The sequence below is a fragment of the Anabrus simplex genome, chromosome 1, assembly GCF_040414725.1.
Source record: "Anabrus simplex isolate iqAnaSimp1 chromosome 1, ASM4041472v1, whole genome shotgun sequence".
Taxonomy (NCBI): domain Eukaryota; kingdom Metazoa; phylum Arthropoda; class Insecta; order Orthoptera; family Tettigoniidae; genus Anabrus; species Anabrus simplex.
Window position 1 is genome coordinate 254,645,020 of NC_090265.1, and position 18,145 is coordinate 254,663,164.

The following is an 18,145-nucleotide window of genomic DNA, read 5'->3' on the forward strand; positions in this document are numbered from 1 at the left end:
AACCTGGAGGGGGAGAGGGGATGGGCGGATCTTCCTGCGTCATTGCCGGTATAGGAGGGGTTCTTTTACGAGTGACGGGAGCTTGCTTAACGTTTGGAGGAGGGGTAGAAGGTGGTGGGGAACCACACAACAGAACACAAAAACAAAAATAGAAAATAACAATATTTTGGTTACAAAGGCTCATAAAGGTGGTTCAGTAGTACTAATGGACAAAGATATGTACATTAAAAAAACAGAAGAGTTCTTCAATGATGATAATTACACAATAGTTTTAAAGAACCCATTATTAAGAATACAACAGAATTTAAAATCTTTAATTAAGAAATCAACGTTTTTATTTAATGAACAGGACCAGCAGAAACTCATCAACATGAATCCTAACATACCATTAGCGAGAGCCTTACTTAAAGTACATAAAAAAGATATCCCTATCCGTCCTATTATTAATTGTCGTTATAGTCCAACTTATAAGGTATCTAAATACATCCATAAATTCCTAAAAAAACATACTTTTTAATAATAAACAATTCTTGAAGAACTCTGTCAACTTTTGCGACATCTTAAAGAAGTTTACCTTGAAACCCAATGAAGTAATGTGCTCATTCGACGTAGTCAATATGTATCTTAATATTCTAGTGAAAGAAACTGTCAAAATTATTTACAATAACATTTCCAAACACAGTGGCCTTAATAAATTGGAAGTGAACAAGTTTATGAAGATACTAGAATTCGTATTGAACAACAACTTTTTTTTGTTTAACGGTAAAATTTTCCAACTAAGTGGACTGGCAATGGGAAACCCTATATCTGGTATCATGGCGGACATATACATGGACACGATTGAACACACGAAGATAAAGGATAAAATCAAAGGCATAGATTTATGGTTAAGATATGTAGACGACACATTCGTTGTTATTGATAAAGAAGTCACTAATAGTGATGAGATACTGGAAAGTTTAAACAGAATTGACCCCGACGTAAAATTTACGAAGGAAGACGAGTCTAACAAATCATTGAATTTTTTGGACTTAATGGTCACAAGATTAAATAACACTTTTGAATTCCAAATATACAGGAAACCAACAAATGCTTCAATAACCATAAACAACTCGTCATTACACCCCAGTTCACAAAAGCAGGCATCCTTCTATAGTTTGGTTTATAGAGCTTTGAGAATTCCACTCTCCCCTAATAAAGACAGAATTAAACTACATAAAGAATCTAGCAAAATTAAATGGACTTAAAGTTGAAATGGTCAATCGTCTAGTTAATGAAATTAGAAATAAGCTGTCTACAAAACTGACAACAGACTGAATTTAAAAAACCAAATATGCCACATTTACGTATAATAACCCGACGATTCACCAAATTACAAATACGTTCAAGAAACACGATATGAACATAGCCTTTAGAACATCTAATATGAACCAAAGCATATTTTTAAATCAGGGTAAAATTAATCAGGGAAACCATCGTTACTCGAGATCAGGAGTTTATAGATTGACATACTCAGAATATGGGTTTTCATATATTGGACATACCGGGAGAATCTTTTTTACGAGGTACATAAAGCATTTTAACGCAGAAAAAAATAAATACTCGGCAAGGAGACTGGACACCATTTTACTTCCATAGAAAAAGATTCGATGATAATTAGGAGTATGGAAAAAGGTAAGCTTTTGAACGAACTGGAAAGCCTAAATATATATATTTGGATCAGAATTATAAGGATAAAAATCTCAATGATGTTACAGAAGTCAGAAGTCCTTTACATGAATTAACACCTAAGTTACTAAATACTGTTAAATTAGGTCAGAAAGAAATCCAACAGATGTTTAAGTTGTTAAATACGAAGGCTTCTACCCCTCCTCCAAACGTTAAGTATGCTCCTGTCACTCATAAGAATGCCCCTCCTATACTGCCAATGACGCAAAAGGGTACGCCTACCTCCTCTCCCCTGCCAGGTTCCCCACCACCTTCTACCTCTCCTCCAAACATTAAGCAAGCTCCCGTCACTCGTAAAAGAGCCCCTGCTATACCGGCAATGACGCAGAAAGATCCGCCCATCCCCTCTCCCACTCCAGGTTCCCCACCACCGCTATCACACAAATACAATACTAAGAGCCGCACTGGCAAACAAGTTAACAACTCTGGACCAGCAGGACGTACCTAACATCTTAATTATATAGCAAGTAAGTTCCCATTTACATGTTGGTCAATTAGGAAATTCACACACATTTATAATATTAAATTTTTTTTTTTTTACAGATCCCACTATCTGTATAAATTGGTCGGAGGTCAAGCACGATGTTCTATACCTCACAAATTTGCGTAATACAACTTGCTACCTACATCTGTAAACAAGTTGATCAGCATTTTCAACTGGATCCCACATTTGACTCCCTGCACATATTCTGCGTCCTGTCTGTTATGTTTTAAAGCAATATGGATTATTGTGTTTTCACAATTCAACGTTTTAAGTCGTACATGCATTTAGTCTCCGAGGTCTCCAACGTGCTTTATTGCACATATATGAATGGCTTGATTAAGGTAATGTAACTTCTATATTTTTGCGTTTTTATCACCACGTGGCATTTGTGGTTGGCCACTATTTCTTGATCTCCGTATGTACTTATTTATTTATTTATTTATTTATTTGCTGGCCTTTTTTTTTTTTTTTTGCCTATATAACGCTATTTAATTCAGCTCTGTTTTTCTTTGTGGTGCAACTCGGTACATTAATTTTCCTCTTACAGTAACTGAGTGTCTGTATTGCGTGAATGAACTCTGTTGCACCTTGGATGTGTGTTACGTCGATTTTATTCTACGATTCATGTTGTGGAGGTCTTCTATGTTGTTACTCACATACCAATGTGCTCGCTGATGTCCCCACTATGTGATTGTGTATCAGAAGGGCCTGTGCATGGGATGGTTTGTGCTGTTTTTGAATTTGAATGGTATATGAGAGACTTATTGATGATATGATTTGGGCCTCTGATCTTGTGTGGGTTTGGCTTCGAATTTCTGCACGAGACGTTATTTATGAACCGTGTTTCTACATTTTTGGGGTCCTTTTGAACATTGTTATTTTTATACGTTCCCTGTTCCTTGGACCCCTTTTTAACCTATTGCGTAAGTGTTGAATGTAAGATATGTAGGACTCGTATCATATTGCCTACTTGTGTCATTTGTTCTTATCTTTGCATTTTCTTGGGCACTGGCATTTTTTTTGGTGAGTACATGTTCCCTTAACAACGCCTCCTTTATCCCGGATCCCAGGCGCCATGCTTGTGCGTGCCTCCCTTTCCTTGATCTTTGGTTTGGCCATGCAGTATTTTATCTTTTGTTTTATTTTTTTAAAGTTTGTTGAAAACCATTGTTGTGTGGCATCTCATTGACTGGCCGTGTGCCGTGATCTGTAAAGACTCATCCTGTCGATATGGATCTCAAATAATTTATTACTTTGGGCTGAGGTCTGCATCACAGATTTATTCTATTTTGTTTTTAAGGTAACAATTTGTATTTTTATGTTCTGGATAACTATTTTATAAATGGTTGAACTTGCTGGCTGGATCACATTATGGGTAGGCATGATGCTATAACGATAGTGAATAGATTATTAAGCTTATGTATTGTTTCCATCAGGGCCTGTTTTCTTTCTTATTTTATTCCTGTTTTTCGCGCGGCCATTTACTATTTTGATTTAATAATTATTTAATAAATTTTATTTTCTACTTGGCGTTATTATTGTAGGAGTAGGAGGGGTAGCCTTTTAAATGTTACCCTTTTGATTTAATAGGCTCTAGTTCAGTTCATGACTTTGTCTCTGGTCATTTTCGACCCACTCCGTGCGAACATAATAGGTAAGTATTTATTTATCACCCCGTTATCTCCGGTTGATTTGAGCTTTCACTGAACTTTCTTTTGTTTTTCATTTTCATTATCTTCCTGCCTGTGTACGCGTTGTGTTATCCGGCTATTTATTCCTGGGTGCTCATCATGCTAGACCTGCTGTGTGCATGGAAGAAGAATAACATGGGGCTGGTCTAACACAACAACATATAGTATTAATCGTAGGAATAAATCTATGATGCATAAGATATCTCAAGGATATTTGTAATCCTATTTTTAATGCAATTTTCTGGAAACTGGTAATCTGAGCACGGACTACTTCTAATACGCGAATAAATATGGTATGTCTTATTGAGGATGACCCTATGCTGGGTTGAGACATGTCTATGTAAAGTTATGTCTTAATTGGATGTAAAATATTATAGTATTGACTAGGATATCAATACAACCTTTGTACAATTTTGTACAAGGTTCAACTGTCAATACAGATCTAACATGAGTTTCAAATACTATAGGAAAATATCTGCAGCTTTGACATCATGCTCTGCTTCTGCTATGTCCTCTTCTTCAACAATTTCATCTTTGCTTTCCTGCACACTTTTGATTATTTATTCATTGGCTTGACTTCTCTAAAATTTCCAGTTTATGCTTCAGATTTAATGTAACATGCTTTCTTTTTAAAGTCATGATACTGTACTGTAACTGACGCTATAGTCACTTATTTTTGTTGGCGTCCAGTTAATAGCTGTAGAAAAGACACAGCTGTTGATAGTGATTCGTGACAATACAGAAGCTCATCTCTGCGTATTTAAATTTCATGGCTAGGTCAGATTACTGAGAGGCCAGAATATTGAGTCAGACTAGCAAGTCTAGTGTATAAAATATAATCTGCCTGTCGCTATTTCTTGAAGGATATTTGGTATAGACCAGAGCAAAATTCAGTCTCGTTCATGGCTACAGTATGGGTGATGCTGAATAATGGCAGTTGGAGCACAACTTAAGTATCCGAATCTTATGACAGGTGCTACTAGTACGGCTAGTTGTGTTGCAATGGCACCTAGTGGTCCAGTGAGGAATGGCAAACTAGCTCACCCCCAACCTATTGTCTTATCCACCTCATTAAGGTTCATCTACTAGATTTTATGGTTTCTCTATAACCGTGTAACCTTTTTAATGCTATTTGAGGATCCAGCTAGCCTCAGGCCTGACAACTCTAGACATAACATAATATAGGTCAGCAAGAGAAGATCTGAAAGAAATAGGCCTTACAACAGAAAACACCACAAATAAGATAAAACTGAATACAAAACTCAAGAATACAAACCTCCGCTTTACCCTTATGTGAAACAAACCAACAACACGCACATTTTCAACCGAGGAAAGGGTACGAAGATTGGAGCGCCTGAAGAAGTACTGGGAGGACCGCAAAGCCCAAACAATCCCTTCAAAGAGACCTGATCGATGGACTGACTAAAGTAATCCTATGTCATAATAAAACAAGAAGAAGAATATAGGTCAGTGCGAAGAAAGAAGGGAAAGGAGAGGGAGGAGAAATATGAAAACAAAAAAAGGACACAGCAAATACATCTTCACACAGGACTCCCTTCATATTAATTCCACCTCTCCTCAGTCCCTGGCATCTACTTTCTGCTTCCCAGCGTCATAATAGGAGATGGGCAACCACACTTACTGAAGAGATAATTCTTACCAATCTTCGATCTTAAAAAGGGATGTGTAGGGTAAAAAGATGTTTGTTGTTTAAAGGGGCCTAACAGCTAGATCATCGGCCAGGGTAAGAAGACAGCTGGATAAACACATGAGAAGGAAAGAAACAAAAATATTTACACACTATTACAAGACTAGGAACACAAAAAAGAAAAGGGAAGTAAATAGGTTAACATCAGGCCAAAAGGCACATAAGGCTAATGAAAGTACCACTTGTTAAATCATGTTACATAAATTCCATAAACTAGAATGTTACCTGGATAGGAGTTCGTGAAATGTCTGCACTGGGCGACCGAGGATCAGACAGCAAAACTAAATCTTCCGGCTCATTCGTATTACAAGCATCTGCACCAGTTTCACAATTCTCATTTACATTGTAATTCAATTTACCAGGTTTTGACTGAGGTGCATGTATCTTTGGCAGTGACACATTAGATAACTGGGGTAAAACATTATCCTCCCCTTGTCTGACTGCAATCTGCAAACAATGTAAAACATATATCAGATACTTATGAACTTATACAGGGGTAATGATGAAAAGAAACTTGGAACACACAGGAAAACTGGAGTTGGAAGACTTGAGAAATCATGAAAATGTCTACACTCTCCCCAAAACAATGTCAAGCCTTCCGTGTTTAGAACTCTAATATCTTACATTAAAGGCTCTTTATAAAGTAAACAACACGTTAAAAGGATTCCTCAAATTGACAATATCAACACATTTTGGGTTTGCAACACTAGAGTGACAAGCAAACCAGCAAATTTGTAACGATAGACAACTGCTGATACTGTGATCATAGCCACGGCACCTCGAGGCTTATGTAGAATCCAAATCACAGGGATTCGATCATTTCAAAAATCCTACATGCAGTGGCCAGGATTCCAACCATGACTCCCTTGGTGAGACTCCTGTGACAAAGTCACTTCACTTCTCAACTAGAATGGGAATTGGTGCATCAGCATTTAGAGAAATCAAAACATTTCACAGAAGTTTCATCATCAAAACTGTAGATAAGTATCTGTGGTACTACAGCAGAACCAGATATGTCAAAAAAAAAAAAAAAAAAAAAAAAAAAAAAAAAAAAAATTATCAAATTTTGGTTTTAATGCTAATACGGTAGATTTTGCGACAAAGAGTATAAGCTATCAACAAGTATTGATACTTTATTTTTTGCGTTGGGCAAAATTAAATATACATTATCACTCACAGAACATCTTTCGACCACTTAGTGGTCATCATCAGCTGTACAAGGAAAACTTAAGATGAAAAATATTGGACAATAAGCACAAGCGTTAATCTTTAGGTTATGGAAAAAATATTTGCTGTGTCGATTGTTTGATTGGTAAAAGTTCTTTGGTATCTTCTTTGTTATAAAATGGCGGTTATCTGGTTAGGGCAGCTTGTCTCATGTTATCATATCTTGGAAAGATGTTTATTCCGCGCTGCCTTGGGATCTGTCTTTGTGCACGACCTAGTGTAGTAGCGATGTGACACGGTTTGATTGCAATAAAGAGTATCAGGTCAAAGCCCGGTATGATTCTGGTGCCCATAGAATACGACGTTCCTGAAATAAAGATTTTGATATGTTTAGTACATAGATATTGAGACAACTGAGTAATTTGTTCCCTGAACTTACTTAAAAAACAAAAAACAAAAAAAACACAACATTTTTTAACTTGTTCGTCCCTTTTATTAAATTCACAAATGTATGCCACTTCACCTTATAGAGGTCATTGAAATACAATATGAAATTCAACGAGCTCGCCAACTTTTAAATCCGGCTCCAGAAACATCAAGTATATTGGCATACCGGGTTTTACCTTAATACTACAGATATAGCAATATGAAATAATCATCTCACTGGCCTTTCTTCAATGTCTTGAGGTCAACATTTGTTGAGGAATTAGCCTCATTTTACAGCTGAATATGGAGGGATATATTCACTACTGCATGTTTTTGTGGTTGTTGGTAGTGTTGATGTGTGGTGTGTGGACAAGGAGAAACGTTCAAAGACAAACACGAACACCTAATTCCCATGACAGAGAAATTAAATGAAGTTAAAATCCCCAGCCTGGCTGGAAATCAAATTGAACCCAGGTTTCTCTGAACCAAATGCCAGAGTGCATTTGGAATAATTTTCCAAAGGAGATATTCGATCAATTTGAAACTTCTTTTAAATTATTTAGGAAAAGACTAGGTAAACAACTGATAGGAAATCTGCCACCTGTGTGATAGCCTTAAATACGGGATCAGTTGTACGTGTAAATAAAGATGTATAGGATGTAAATGAGAGTGGAATACGGCTTACCAGGATTCTGCTAATCCCTAAATTTTGCTTCTGCCAACATTGCCCATGCCTACCGCAGAGGAATATATTGCCTTTAAACTATTGTAATAAGGAAAATCACACTGTTCATTCAAAGCCTAATTATGCATCATAATAAAAGACAGGTTATTATCTCAGAATCCGGGAGATAGTGGGTTCGAGCCCCACTGTCGGCAGCCTTGAAGATGGTTTTCCGTGGTTTCACATACCAGGCAAATGCAGGGGCTGTACCTTAAGGCCACGACTGCTTCCTTCCCATTCCTAGGCATTTTCTATCCCATCCCTGCCATAAGACCTATCTGTGTCGGTGCGGCGTAAAACCAATAACAATAGCGAACATGTTCACACGTTACGACAATCAATCTCACAATCAACATGTTGATGATTGATTGATGATTGTTGTTTAAAGGGGCCTAACATCTAGGTCATTGGCCCCTAATGGTACGAAATGAGACGAAATGGAATGACATATTAAAAGTCTAAAATTCTCCACTGACCAGAATTCAAAAATGTGAGAACGAAGAATGAATGGATGGACATGAATTTAAAACAATCAGTGGTTGCAACCCGCAATGTCTCACATTCACATAAACAGACGTGACAATATCGTATTACTGACCAAGGGACTACTGCTATAGCTTAACACTGAATCGATTATGCGTGCAGTCAAAAGGGGGTCCTAAATCGAAGTCATCGGCCCCTCATAACGGTACTGATCGCTATCAAAATAGAACCATGGTATTTGTTCTGTTGCGGTACTGATCAAAAGTAGCAGAGACTTGCGGTATTCCACACATTATTGTACTACTCAGAGCTTATGAAATTCGACATATAATACAGACCTATGTTTTTCTCACTTTGCGGCGCCATTTACAGGCAACGCAAACCTATGGTATTCATCACATAAGAGTACTAACCACAGGGACCTCTCCCTATCCCGTGGTGTTCCTCATATAGTGGGTACTAATCATAGGCAAGGCAGAACCATGGTAGCTATCATTCCATGGTCCTGCTCATATGGTGGTACTAATCACAGGTACTGCAAAAGCCGACTGCACGGTGCTCCTGTGTGCTACTAATCACAAACCAATTTTGTACCTAATGTAGTGGTACTACGCACAAGTAAAAGCAACCCTTGGTGTTCTCCGCGTGGTGGTACTAATCACAAGTAGTTTCATGGTTCTAATACAATCAACCCTTGGTCGCCCCTTTTAGTCATTCTCTCACGACAGGCAGGGGATACCGTGGGTGTATTATTCGTCTGCGCCCCCCACCCACAGGGGGTGTGTGTTTGGTCCGCGAGAGGTATTTTATTTCCCTCAAGTCCGCCGGCAAGCCGGTTAGGACCCCCCTATCCGCCACCTGGGACGCGCCACGTGGGAGTATCACCTCTCCCCCTGCTACGCCTGCGTAGCAGGTTCGTGGATCAACAGGTTGAACAGCATAACAGACTCACCAAGAATTTATTTATTTAATTGTATGGTGATTTTATACAATATACTGTATATACAAGGCAAAATCAAACTTTAAAGTCCAACCTTCTCAGCCATTCAGATAAACCGGTGTGAAAGCGAACAAATCATCAGGAGTGCCAGGGTATGAATGAAGAGGACAGCGTTGGACCAGGAGCTCAATCGTCCGTTCTTCCAGGTTACAATCACACATTGGTGAATTAATCCAGCCCCACTTGTACCCGAAATAATTGCAACAACCATGTCCAGTCCTTAACCTGTTGATACGGCACCAGAGGTTTCTCGGTAGGTCAAAACCGTTTGGCTTCTTTGTGGGATCAAGATGCCGGGCACTTGTTCCCAATGTTTTTGTTGACCACTCATGCTTTCAGCTTTCATTTAGGTCAAATCCATCTGCAATGAGTTTCCCTGCAATGACACTTGCTGGTCTTCTTGATCACAGTCGCTGCTGTGATGGATGGCAGAATTCTTGGTGGAGTGGTAAAGAAGGTGATGCAAAGATTTTCTTAGCTTCCCTTAGTAGAGCTTGCTTCCGCCTTAAGCGAGGTGGAGGGATGTGACTCAGCACAGGTAACCAGTGACAGAGTTGATTCGATGGCACCAGAATGCAACGCATTGTATCGTTCAATTTTGTCTACCTTCTTCACATGTACACTTTCCAACCAGACAGGAGCACAGTACTCAGCAGCCGAGCAGGCAAGGCTGATGCCAGTTAAACGTAGACAATCAGCAGAGGCTCCCCAGGAGGTACCACAGAGCTTATGCAGTATGTTGTTTCTTGCAGCGACTTTATGAGAAAGCTTAGTGATGTCCTCTTTGTAGCTCAGGGTTCTATCTAAAGTGACTCCAAGATATTTTGGGAAAGGATTGTACCTCAGCTTTTGTCTGTTGAACAGAACTCTTCGTTTGTAGTTTGCAGCATGATTTCCTAGATGGAAACAAGAGACTTCAGTTTTTGTTGTGCTTGGGATCAATCTCCAGGTCTTAAAGAAAGCCGACATCTTCTTGAGGTCATCCGTAAGAATTTGTTCATCTTCAAAGTTATTACTCTGCGCTACTATATATGAACTTAGTTGATTTGTGGTTGGTAGATCATGAATGTACAAACTGAATAGCAAGAGTGCTAAAACAGATCCTTGTGGAAGACTTATTTAGTTTTCGTTTGTGGCTTTTAGTGTTGCCTAGAAACACTCTGAATTGTCTATCACTAAGCATGCTAGATATTAGATCCATGATTTCCCAACTTGGTACAACTTGCAATAGTTTGTAGATCAGTCCCTGTCACCAAACAGTGTCATATGCACCTGTCAAGTCAATGAAAACAGCTGTTGATTTTAGTTGTCCTTGAAAACCAGCTTCGATATGTGTAGTTAGGGCAAGAACTTGATTGGTGCAGATGCGCCCACATTTGAATCCAGCTTGTCCAGGAGGAGTAACAGCTTCAATGAACGGAGCTATTCTGGTTAGGAAGATTTGTTCAAAAAGATTGAATATGCACCTGAGCAATGCTATTGGTCGATAAATTTTGGGGCTGTCCTCAGGTTTGCCAGGTTTGAGAATGTCTATATAACTTTTGACAGTTTGAATTGTCTGGACAATCTGTTCTCTTGGAGTATGTAAGTGAAGCGAGAAGTGAGCCTGTATATACAATGCAAGCCCATGTTCTTAATAAATTCATTATAGATGTTGTCGAGACCAGCAGCCTTGCCGATTTTCAGTTGTTTAATTGCATTTTCAACTTCCACTGTGGAAAAGAGTCTGGGAAGCGGCTTTCTTCTTGGGGGACTGCGCTTGAGTTTAGAAAGATTACATTTTACTATTTTGGTATGATTCTGGTCCCTCTTTGTCCTTGTGAGGTCTTTTTTTTTTTTGCTAGTTGCTTTATGTCGCACCGACACAGAGAGGTCTTATGGCGACGATGGGATGGGAAAGGGCTAGGAGTGGGAAGGAAGCGGCCGTGGCCTTAATTAAGGTACAGCCCCAGCGTTTGCCTGGTGTGAAAATGGGAAACCATGGAAAACCATTTTCCTTGTGAGGTCTACGATCCTGTTGGCAATAATGTCAGGACTCTGTTTAGGATGCGGCGTTTTGGGGTGTTGCCAGTTAGCCCATTCAAGATTCTCCAAGCTTTCCTGCTTGACTTTGCGAAGTTCATTTCTTTGAGTGTAGCTTCTCATTTCTCTAGTCTGTTCTTATTTTTTTTTTTTTGCTAGGGGCTTTACGTCGCACCGACACAGATAGGTCTTATGGCGACGATGGGATAGGAAAGGCCTAGGAGTTGGAAGGAAGCGGCCGTGGCCTTAATTAAGGTACAGCCCCAGCATTTGCCTGGTGTGAAAATGGGAAACCACGGAAAACCATCTTCAGGGCTGCCGATAGTGGGATTCGAACCTACTATCTCTCGGATGCAAGCTCACAGCCGCGCGCCTCTACGCGCACGGCCAACTCGCCCGGTGTGTTCTTATTTAAAGAGGAGTAGCTGTGAGCCCACCGTTTTGATAAATATTAATAATACTTTCTAGGAGACTTGTTTTAAATCCATAGATATAGATATAAAGAGATAAGACAATGTTACATAAAAATGTAAATTCGACTAATATCCTAGTCTCAAGATGGTGCAGTCAACCAGCCTTTATCATTTTCACACTAATTTTGTCCATTCCTTGTGCCTTCTCTATTTTCATTTTACAGACTACTAATTCCTCCTCTGACATTATCTTCTGATGTTGAGTCATTACACCATATTACTACTGTCTCCTCTGCACAATTTCTAACATTCAGCAGTTTATCAAAATACTCCTTCCATCTTCTCTGGACCTTCTGGATGTGTTATCACCACTACACCTTTCTCTTTCATCAGCTTATAAACTCATTTTTTCCCTATTACTTCGTATAATTCCATACAGCATTCTTTTACTGCCAGCTCCATCTGTTTCCATCTTTTATGTAAACTCTTCGCAACTTTTCTTCCCTTACCAATTTCTTACATTTCCTTTTACTATCAAGACACAGTAAAACCTTGTTAATTCAGTCATTGGGGCGCAAAAATCGGACTTCGAATTACGTTATTTTGAATCAACAGCCAACTCGCAATTCATAAATTCCAACCCTTGCAGTGTCACAAAATATTCTAAGACCCATTACTGCATGCAATTAACATTGATTCACAGTATAAAATCAAATGCCATGGGAAAAAAAGAACTATTTCCAAAATGAATCCAACAAGGTGCATTTACAGTATTAAAAAAATGCACTTGGGCAACTCACTGGCAAACATAATATCACACAATGAAAAAAAAACAAAAAACAAACATGATTCAAAGACGAGGAGAAATCTATACTGGCTCCCCGCAGAAAGTGCTTTATTCATTGGATTACTGAATTATATGCATTTGAGATACCTTGTACTTGCACGGAAAGTACCCGATGCCCTTAAAACATCGTGGCTTATCAAACTTTCCTATGACGAGGGGAGAAAGCCCCTCGCTTCCGTCTGCATCACAACAACTATCCTTGTATGATTTCTGCAATGGAACTTCTCTCGTAATTCAAAAATGCCAACCCTTGCCACGTCACAAAGTATTCTAAGACCCATTAATGCAGGCAATCACCTTGATTCTCAGTTTAAACTTTTCAAACGCCACGGAAAACACTGCTTCCGAAATGTATCCAACAAGGTGCATTTACATTTAAATAATGCATTTGGATAAAACACAGGCAAACGTAATCTCACACAATGAAAGAAAAAAAAAGGCATGATTCAAAGACGAGGACAAGCTATGCTGACTCCCCTGTGCAAACGCTTTATCTTTTGGATTACTGTACTGTTTGCGGTTTTACATGCCTCGTACTTGCACGGAAAGTGCCCGACGCCCTTGAAACATTGTGGTTTATCGAACTCTCTATGACGAGGGAAGGAAGTCCCCCGCTTCCGTGTGCAATGCAACACAGTACAGGGACCCCCAACCCTTGTACAATTTCCCGGCTGGCACTTCTCTCCTTTAAAACCACTCAGGGCTCCACATTAAAAAATGCAGTTTCATCGGCATCGTCAATATTGTTTGGTGCATACGAATTGATTATATGAGCCTCGCTTCTTCGCCAACTGTCGGCATCGCCAGTGTTCGCGGATTCTGCTTCTCCGCACACTGCCTACTATGTGATATTGTTCCAGAAGATACTTTCTTTCATGACGCGGAGAAATTTCAAATTTAAATTACTCTGTAAAAGACTATTTTTATTAATGTAAAGGCAGTTTTTAATTAAAAGTCTGAATTTCGGTAGTGGGACCAACATTGTTCTTTGAATTATGAATTATCCGTATTTCAAATTAAACTATTTAAACAACATGCAAAACCGTACCTCATATTTCCGAAAATGAGAGCTTCTTTGAATCAGGCGAGATTTTGAATTAAGCGAGTTTTTTAATTACCCAATTCGAATTATCGAGATTCCACTGCACTTCCTTTTGCTCTCTTTTCTTTTTTCTCCATTCCATTCTTACCATGCTTTCTTTTCTTTCACTGCTTCTCTCACCTCTCATTCGAACAACGTGCCTCCTTTCCTTTCACACTCGTCAATGTTCTACCATAGACACTCTCTGTCCTCACTTATAAATGCCCTTTTGAAGTTGGGCCATTAATCTTTTACATTTCCTACATCAGCAACTGGAATGTGTTGTTTCAGCCTCTCCAGAAATTCTTCCTGTACATTCTTTCTGTATTTCATTCTTGAATTAAAAAGTAAAATACAAATTTTTAAATGCGTCATTTATTGAGTAAGCATTTTTATGTTAACACTTCAATCAAATTTCCCTCTATTGTATGTTATCTCCTTTCAATATGGACCAGATATGAAGTTCTTAATGTTGAATGATTTGGCCCACTGGGCAAAATCTAAAGCCCAACAACATATGGGCTTAAAAATTAAAATAGGTAAATTGGACAAAGATATAGATTTTATAAAAAGATGTCTTACATATGGTTTAACCTCTAATTTTCTTAAAGGCGCTAACAAACAACGCGTTCTCCCGCATGAACATAAAGTCCGATCGAAAACTAACAAGTTATGGTTACAGAACGAACTAAAATTTCTTTATAAGCAAAAGGCCTTTTGAAACACCCGTTTGTACGAGACCCACCTCGAGGTCACTCATAAACTTACAAATGCCCAATGGAACATTTTCCAAGATCAGGTTTACAACAGGCTTTTTAATGTTTTATCTCACAAGCAAACGACCTTGGAGAATAAATTTGAAGCGCTTTTGAACAAATCTAAATCACTTATGATGATTTTAAGTTTCATTAACATATTGTCGCAGAGATTTACCGTGTCGACATATGTCGACAGTGAGCATGGAAGGGTAGGATAAAAGACATGCTGAATAAAGGAAGTTTTCTTTGCATTTTAAGCTCATATGAATGTAATAATTAATCACTTAATAAATATTAGTAACACAAGTGTTGAATAAGTACAAAATATATGATTCAAAACATAAATGAGGAACAGTTTTGTCTCAATTTAGAATGCACTCTGTTTCAAAACAAAAGGACAATATTTGTATGTTTGTAGTACTTGTTATACACATAATACCAAATTTTGAGCAAGTATGATCCCTCTGAAAATAGCAAAAAAGGAAAACTACGAGTAAAACTTTAAAACAGTTTTAGTCTGTGTTTTGAGGTTACACTGCTTTTCGTCATCCAGTCTCGTTTAGCGCGGGTGAAATGCCTCGAAGCAAAGGACGTGGCAGCCAACGTTACATATTTTGCACTGTTTCCTGGAAGCTTTACCACATTGAGTGCAGCGCACTTGCTTCCCTCTTGTTTCGAGGTAGAGGGATAACCCATCGAAACGCACGTTTGGCAACACAGCATACTCGGTCTTCCTGCATTAGGACGCGTAGGGGCACAAGATCGGATGTATGCCCTAACGATGTACAGTGTGAAGGCAAGAAGGTCTAAATTTTCCTCTTTGCCCTTTGGTGTCAAGCGGTAAAGTTGCCATGCACTGTCCATGGAAACGTTCAGAAGGAACGCAATGAGAGGCTAGTACCATTTCTTGTTTTTGATGCTGATGCGGTAACAAGATACATTTTGATCCAACTGATCAACGCCCCCCCCATGTGCATATTATACAAAATTATACATGCTGGCTGAATTACTGTTATGTATTTCTTTTCAGCATTACTCCATCTTTTGGCATGTCCTACAGGCGCTACACCAGACACAGTTGAGGCAACTGTAACAACATTATCATTGTAGCGTACGAGGGTGATACCTGAGTTACTTTCTGTTAGCTGGTGGTAACTGCCACATTTCTCCTTTTTACAGAGATGAATCTCAGGAAGTGGAGCATTTTCCACTTAATTCTGGCGTACGGTACCTGTACCTTTGTGGCCTTTCTCCTTCAGCCTTTCCAACAATCGAAAGGATGTAAAATAATTATCAAAGAACAAGCTGAGTTGAGTACCTTCTGGTAGTTCTGAAATTAGGTCCATAACAATGAGCCACCTACTCCTAATACTGGTATTGTGTTTCCAGTAGCTGCTCCTTGGTAAGGTTCTCCTTGGACTAGATACCCGAGACGAGTCGATAGAGCCCAGACTTTATACCCAAAACATATTGGTTTGTCATGAATGTGTTGCTTGGCACCGTGTCTTCCAAAGGGACCACTGACTCATCCACAGAAAGATCCGTATCACCAAGATAATGCCGTAGCCAGCATTCGTTTACCATAGTCCAAACGGAGCATATTTTTCCGAAACGGTCATTGCAGTCTAGTTTAGTGTTGTCACAAAAATGTAAATATCTAAGAATTTCTTCAAAGCGATTGCGTGACATTGCTGTGCTTACCCCAACCTGATGTACAACTTCAGCGGCTTCCCAGTACATTCCTGTCCTGGCTATAACATTGTAACCGGAAAGAAACAATATTGCAAAGAACAGCCGAAGTTCAGTTTTTCCAACGCAAATGACGCATCACCTTTTTCAACAGATTATTCAACTGTGTTCTGAATGATATAATTAAGTATTTCATCATCGAAGAACAGCTCAAACACGCTGGTTTGGTTTGGTTTTCACATGATTAGATGTGCTTGGCCCTGCTTGCTCATTTTATATCTCCACATGACTCATCATCATCGCTATCCCCGTCACTATGGAAAGCATTTTCAGGTGGTTCTATGTATACAGGGTTATTCTAAATGATTGTCGGGGTTACAAAAATTCTAACTCACAGTGCAACTGACGTAGGAATACGAATCTTGTTTTATTGTATACTGTAACTCATAAAGTTATTTTGACATACATAGTACATTACAAATGCTCGATATGTGCGCCTTGTGTCCAGTATTGCCAACTTAGCGGATTTTCCGCTAAATTTGGCGGAATTAGAAGACTGTCGGTGGAGAAATATAGCATTTAGCGGACAGCGGATTTTTTGGCGTAATTCTAGATTTATTATAGCGGAATTTAGCTTTTTTCCATTTTACTTTAAAAAAAAAAATTGCATTACAGTCTGTCTCTGAGCTATTCCGTATTTCTTGTCAGTAGCTAGCAGTCACATGAGGAAAACATGTTATTTGGATTTGATGTTATGAGATCATGGTATCATAAATTTGTAATGCGTGAGGAAAGGGTACTTATCTCTTAGTTGAAGAATGACGACAGATAATGACAGTGTGAGAGAGTAGCATTTATATTTTTGCTATGAAGGAAGACCGTTTAATGAACTGGTGAGCACAGACATTTACTATTATTATTATGATGTGCGTATGGACCCAATGGATCACGCAAAGCTCTAACGATTCTGTTTTCTGAGTTGCCAAACAGCTCTCATCCTTTCTCCGTGGATCCTTTTTCGTTTATCTTTCCACTTTGCTCCAGTCTTCTTTTTCACTTCGTTCTCAGGTTGCAACTTTCCATCCATTAATATTTTTCCTATAGAGGTTTCTGTCCGCGGTGTCATTTGAGTTCATGTGGGCTTTTTCCAGATCCTTCTTCACTTCCAGTACCCATGGAATATTTTTTAGATGTTCTACGTAGGTGAGAATCTTGTGTGTCAGTCTACTTGCCGGTAGTCTGCGGACGTGCCCATAAAATTTCAGACGTCTTTTGCGGATGTCTGCTGTAATGTTGGAAAGCACTTCCGTCACTTTGCGTTAGTCTATAACCATCTTCTGTTTTTCGGGGGCCGAGAATTTTCCTCAGATTATTATTATTATTGCCCATTATTTGAGATCAGATATCTTGGCGGAATTTTAATAGTATTTAGCGGATCTTGAAAATATAAGTTGGCAACACTGCTTGTGTCACTCTACACACATCTACTTGAGAGTCCATCTCTTTCCACACACGAGTCAACATGGCAGCGGTGATGCTTTCGAAGGCAGCTTCTTGGATGCGCTGCTTCACTTCCTGAATATCCAGCGGTAGAGGAGGAACAAATACCTGATCTTTAACATATCCCCACAGGAAGAAATCGCATGGTGTAAGATATGGTGAACGTGGTGGAAAGGGTAAGAGCATCAGATCACCTTCCGTTCCGTGTCCCATCCATTGTTGTGGAAGTTCTTGGTTTAAAAATGCTCTAACCTCCCTGTGGAAATGAGGTGGTGCACCATCCTGTTGCAGGACGTAATCATCCCTGTCGTCATTCAAGTGGGTTAACAGCCATTCTGTGAGCATGTCCAGGTAAGTCAGCCCTGTTACTGTCTGTTCACTGAAGAAGAACAGGCCATAGACCTTCATGTTTGAAACGGCACAG

The 18,145-nt window shown here is 39.1% G+C and overlaps 1 protein-coding gene across 1 annotated transcript in view; it reads right to left on the reverse strand.

Moving 5' to 3' along the window:
* The window catches only part of LOC136864669 (cell division cycle-associated protein 3), a 70,312-nt gene that overhangs the window by 13,363 nt on the left and 38,804 nt on the right, over positions 1 to 18,145 (reverse strand). Inside the window, exon 4 of the mRNA XM_067141972.2 lies at positions 5,837 to 6,058. Coding sequence (XP_066998073.2) covers positions 5,837 to 6,058 — 222 coding nt within the window. The remainder of the gene's footprint in view (positions 1 to 5,836; positions 6,059 to 18,145) is intronic.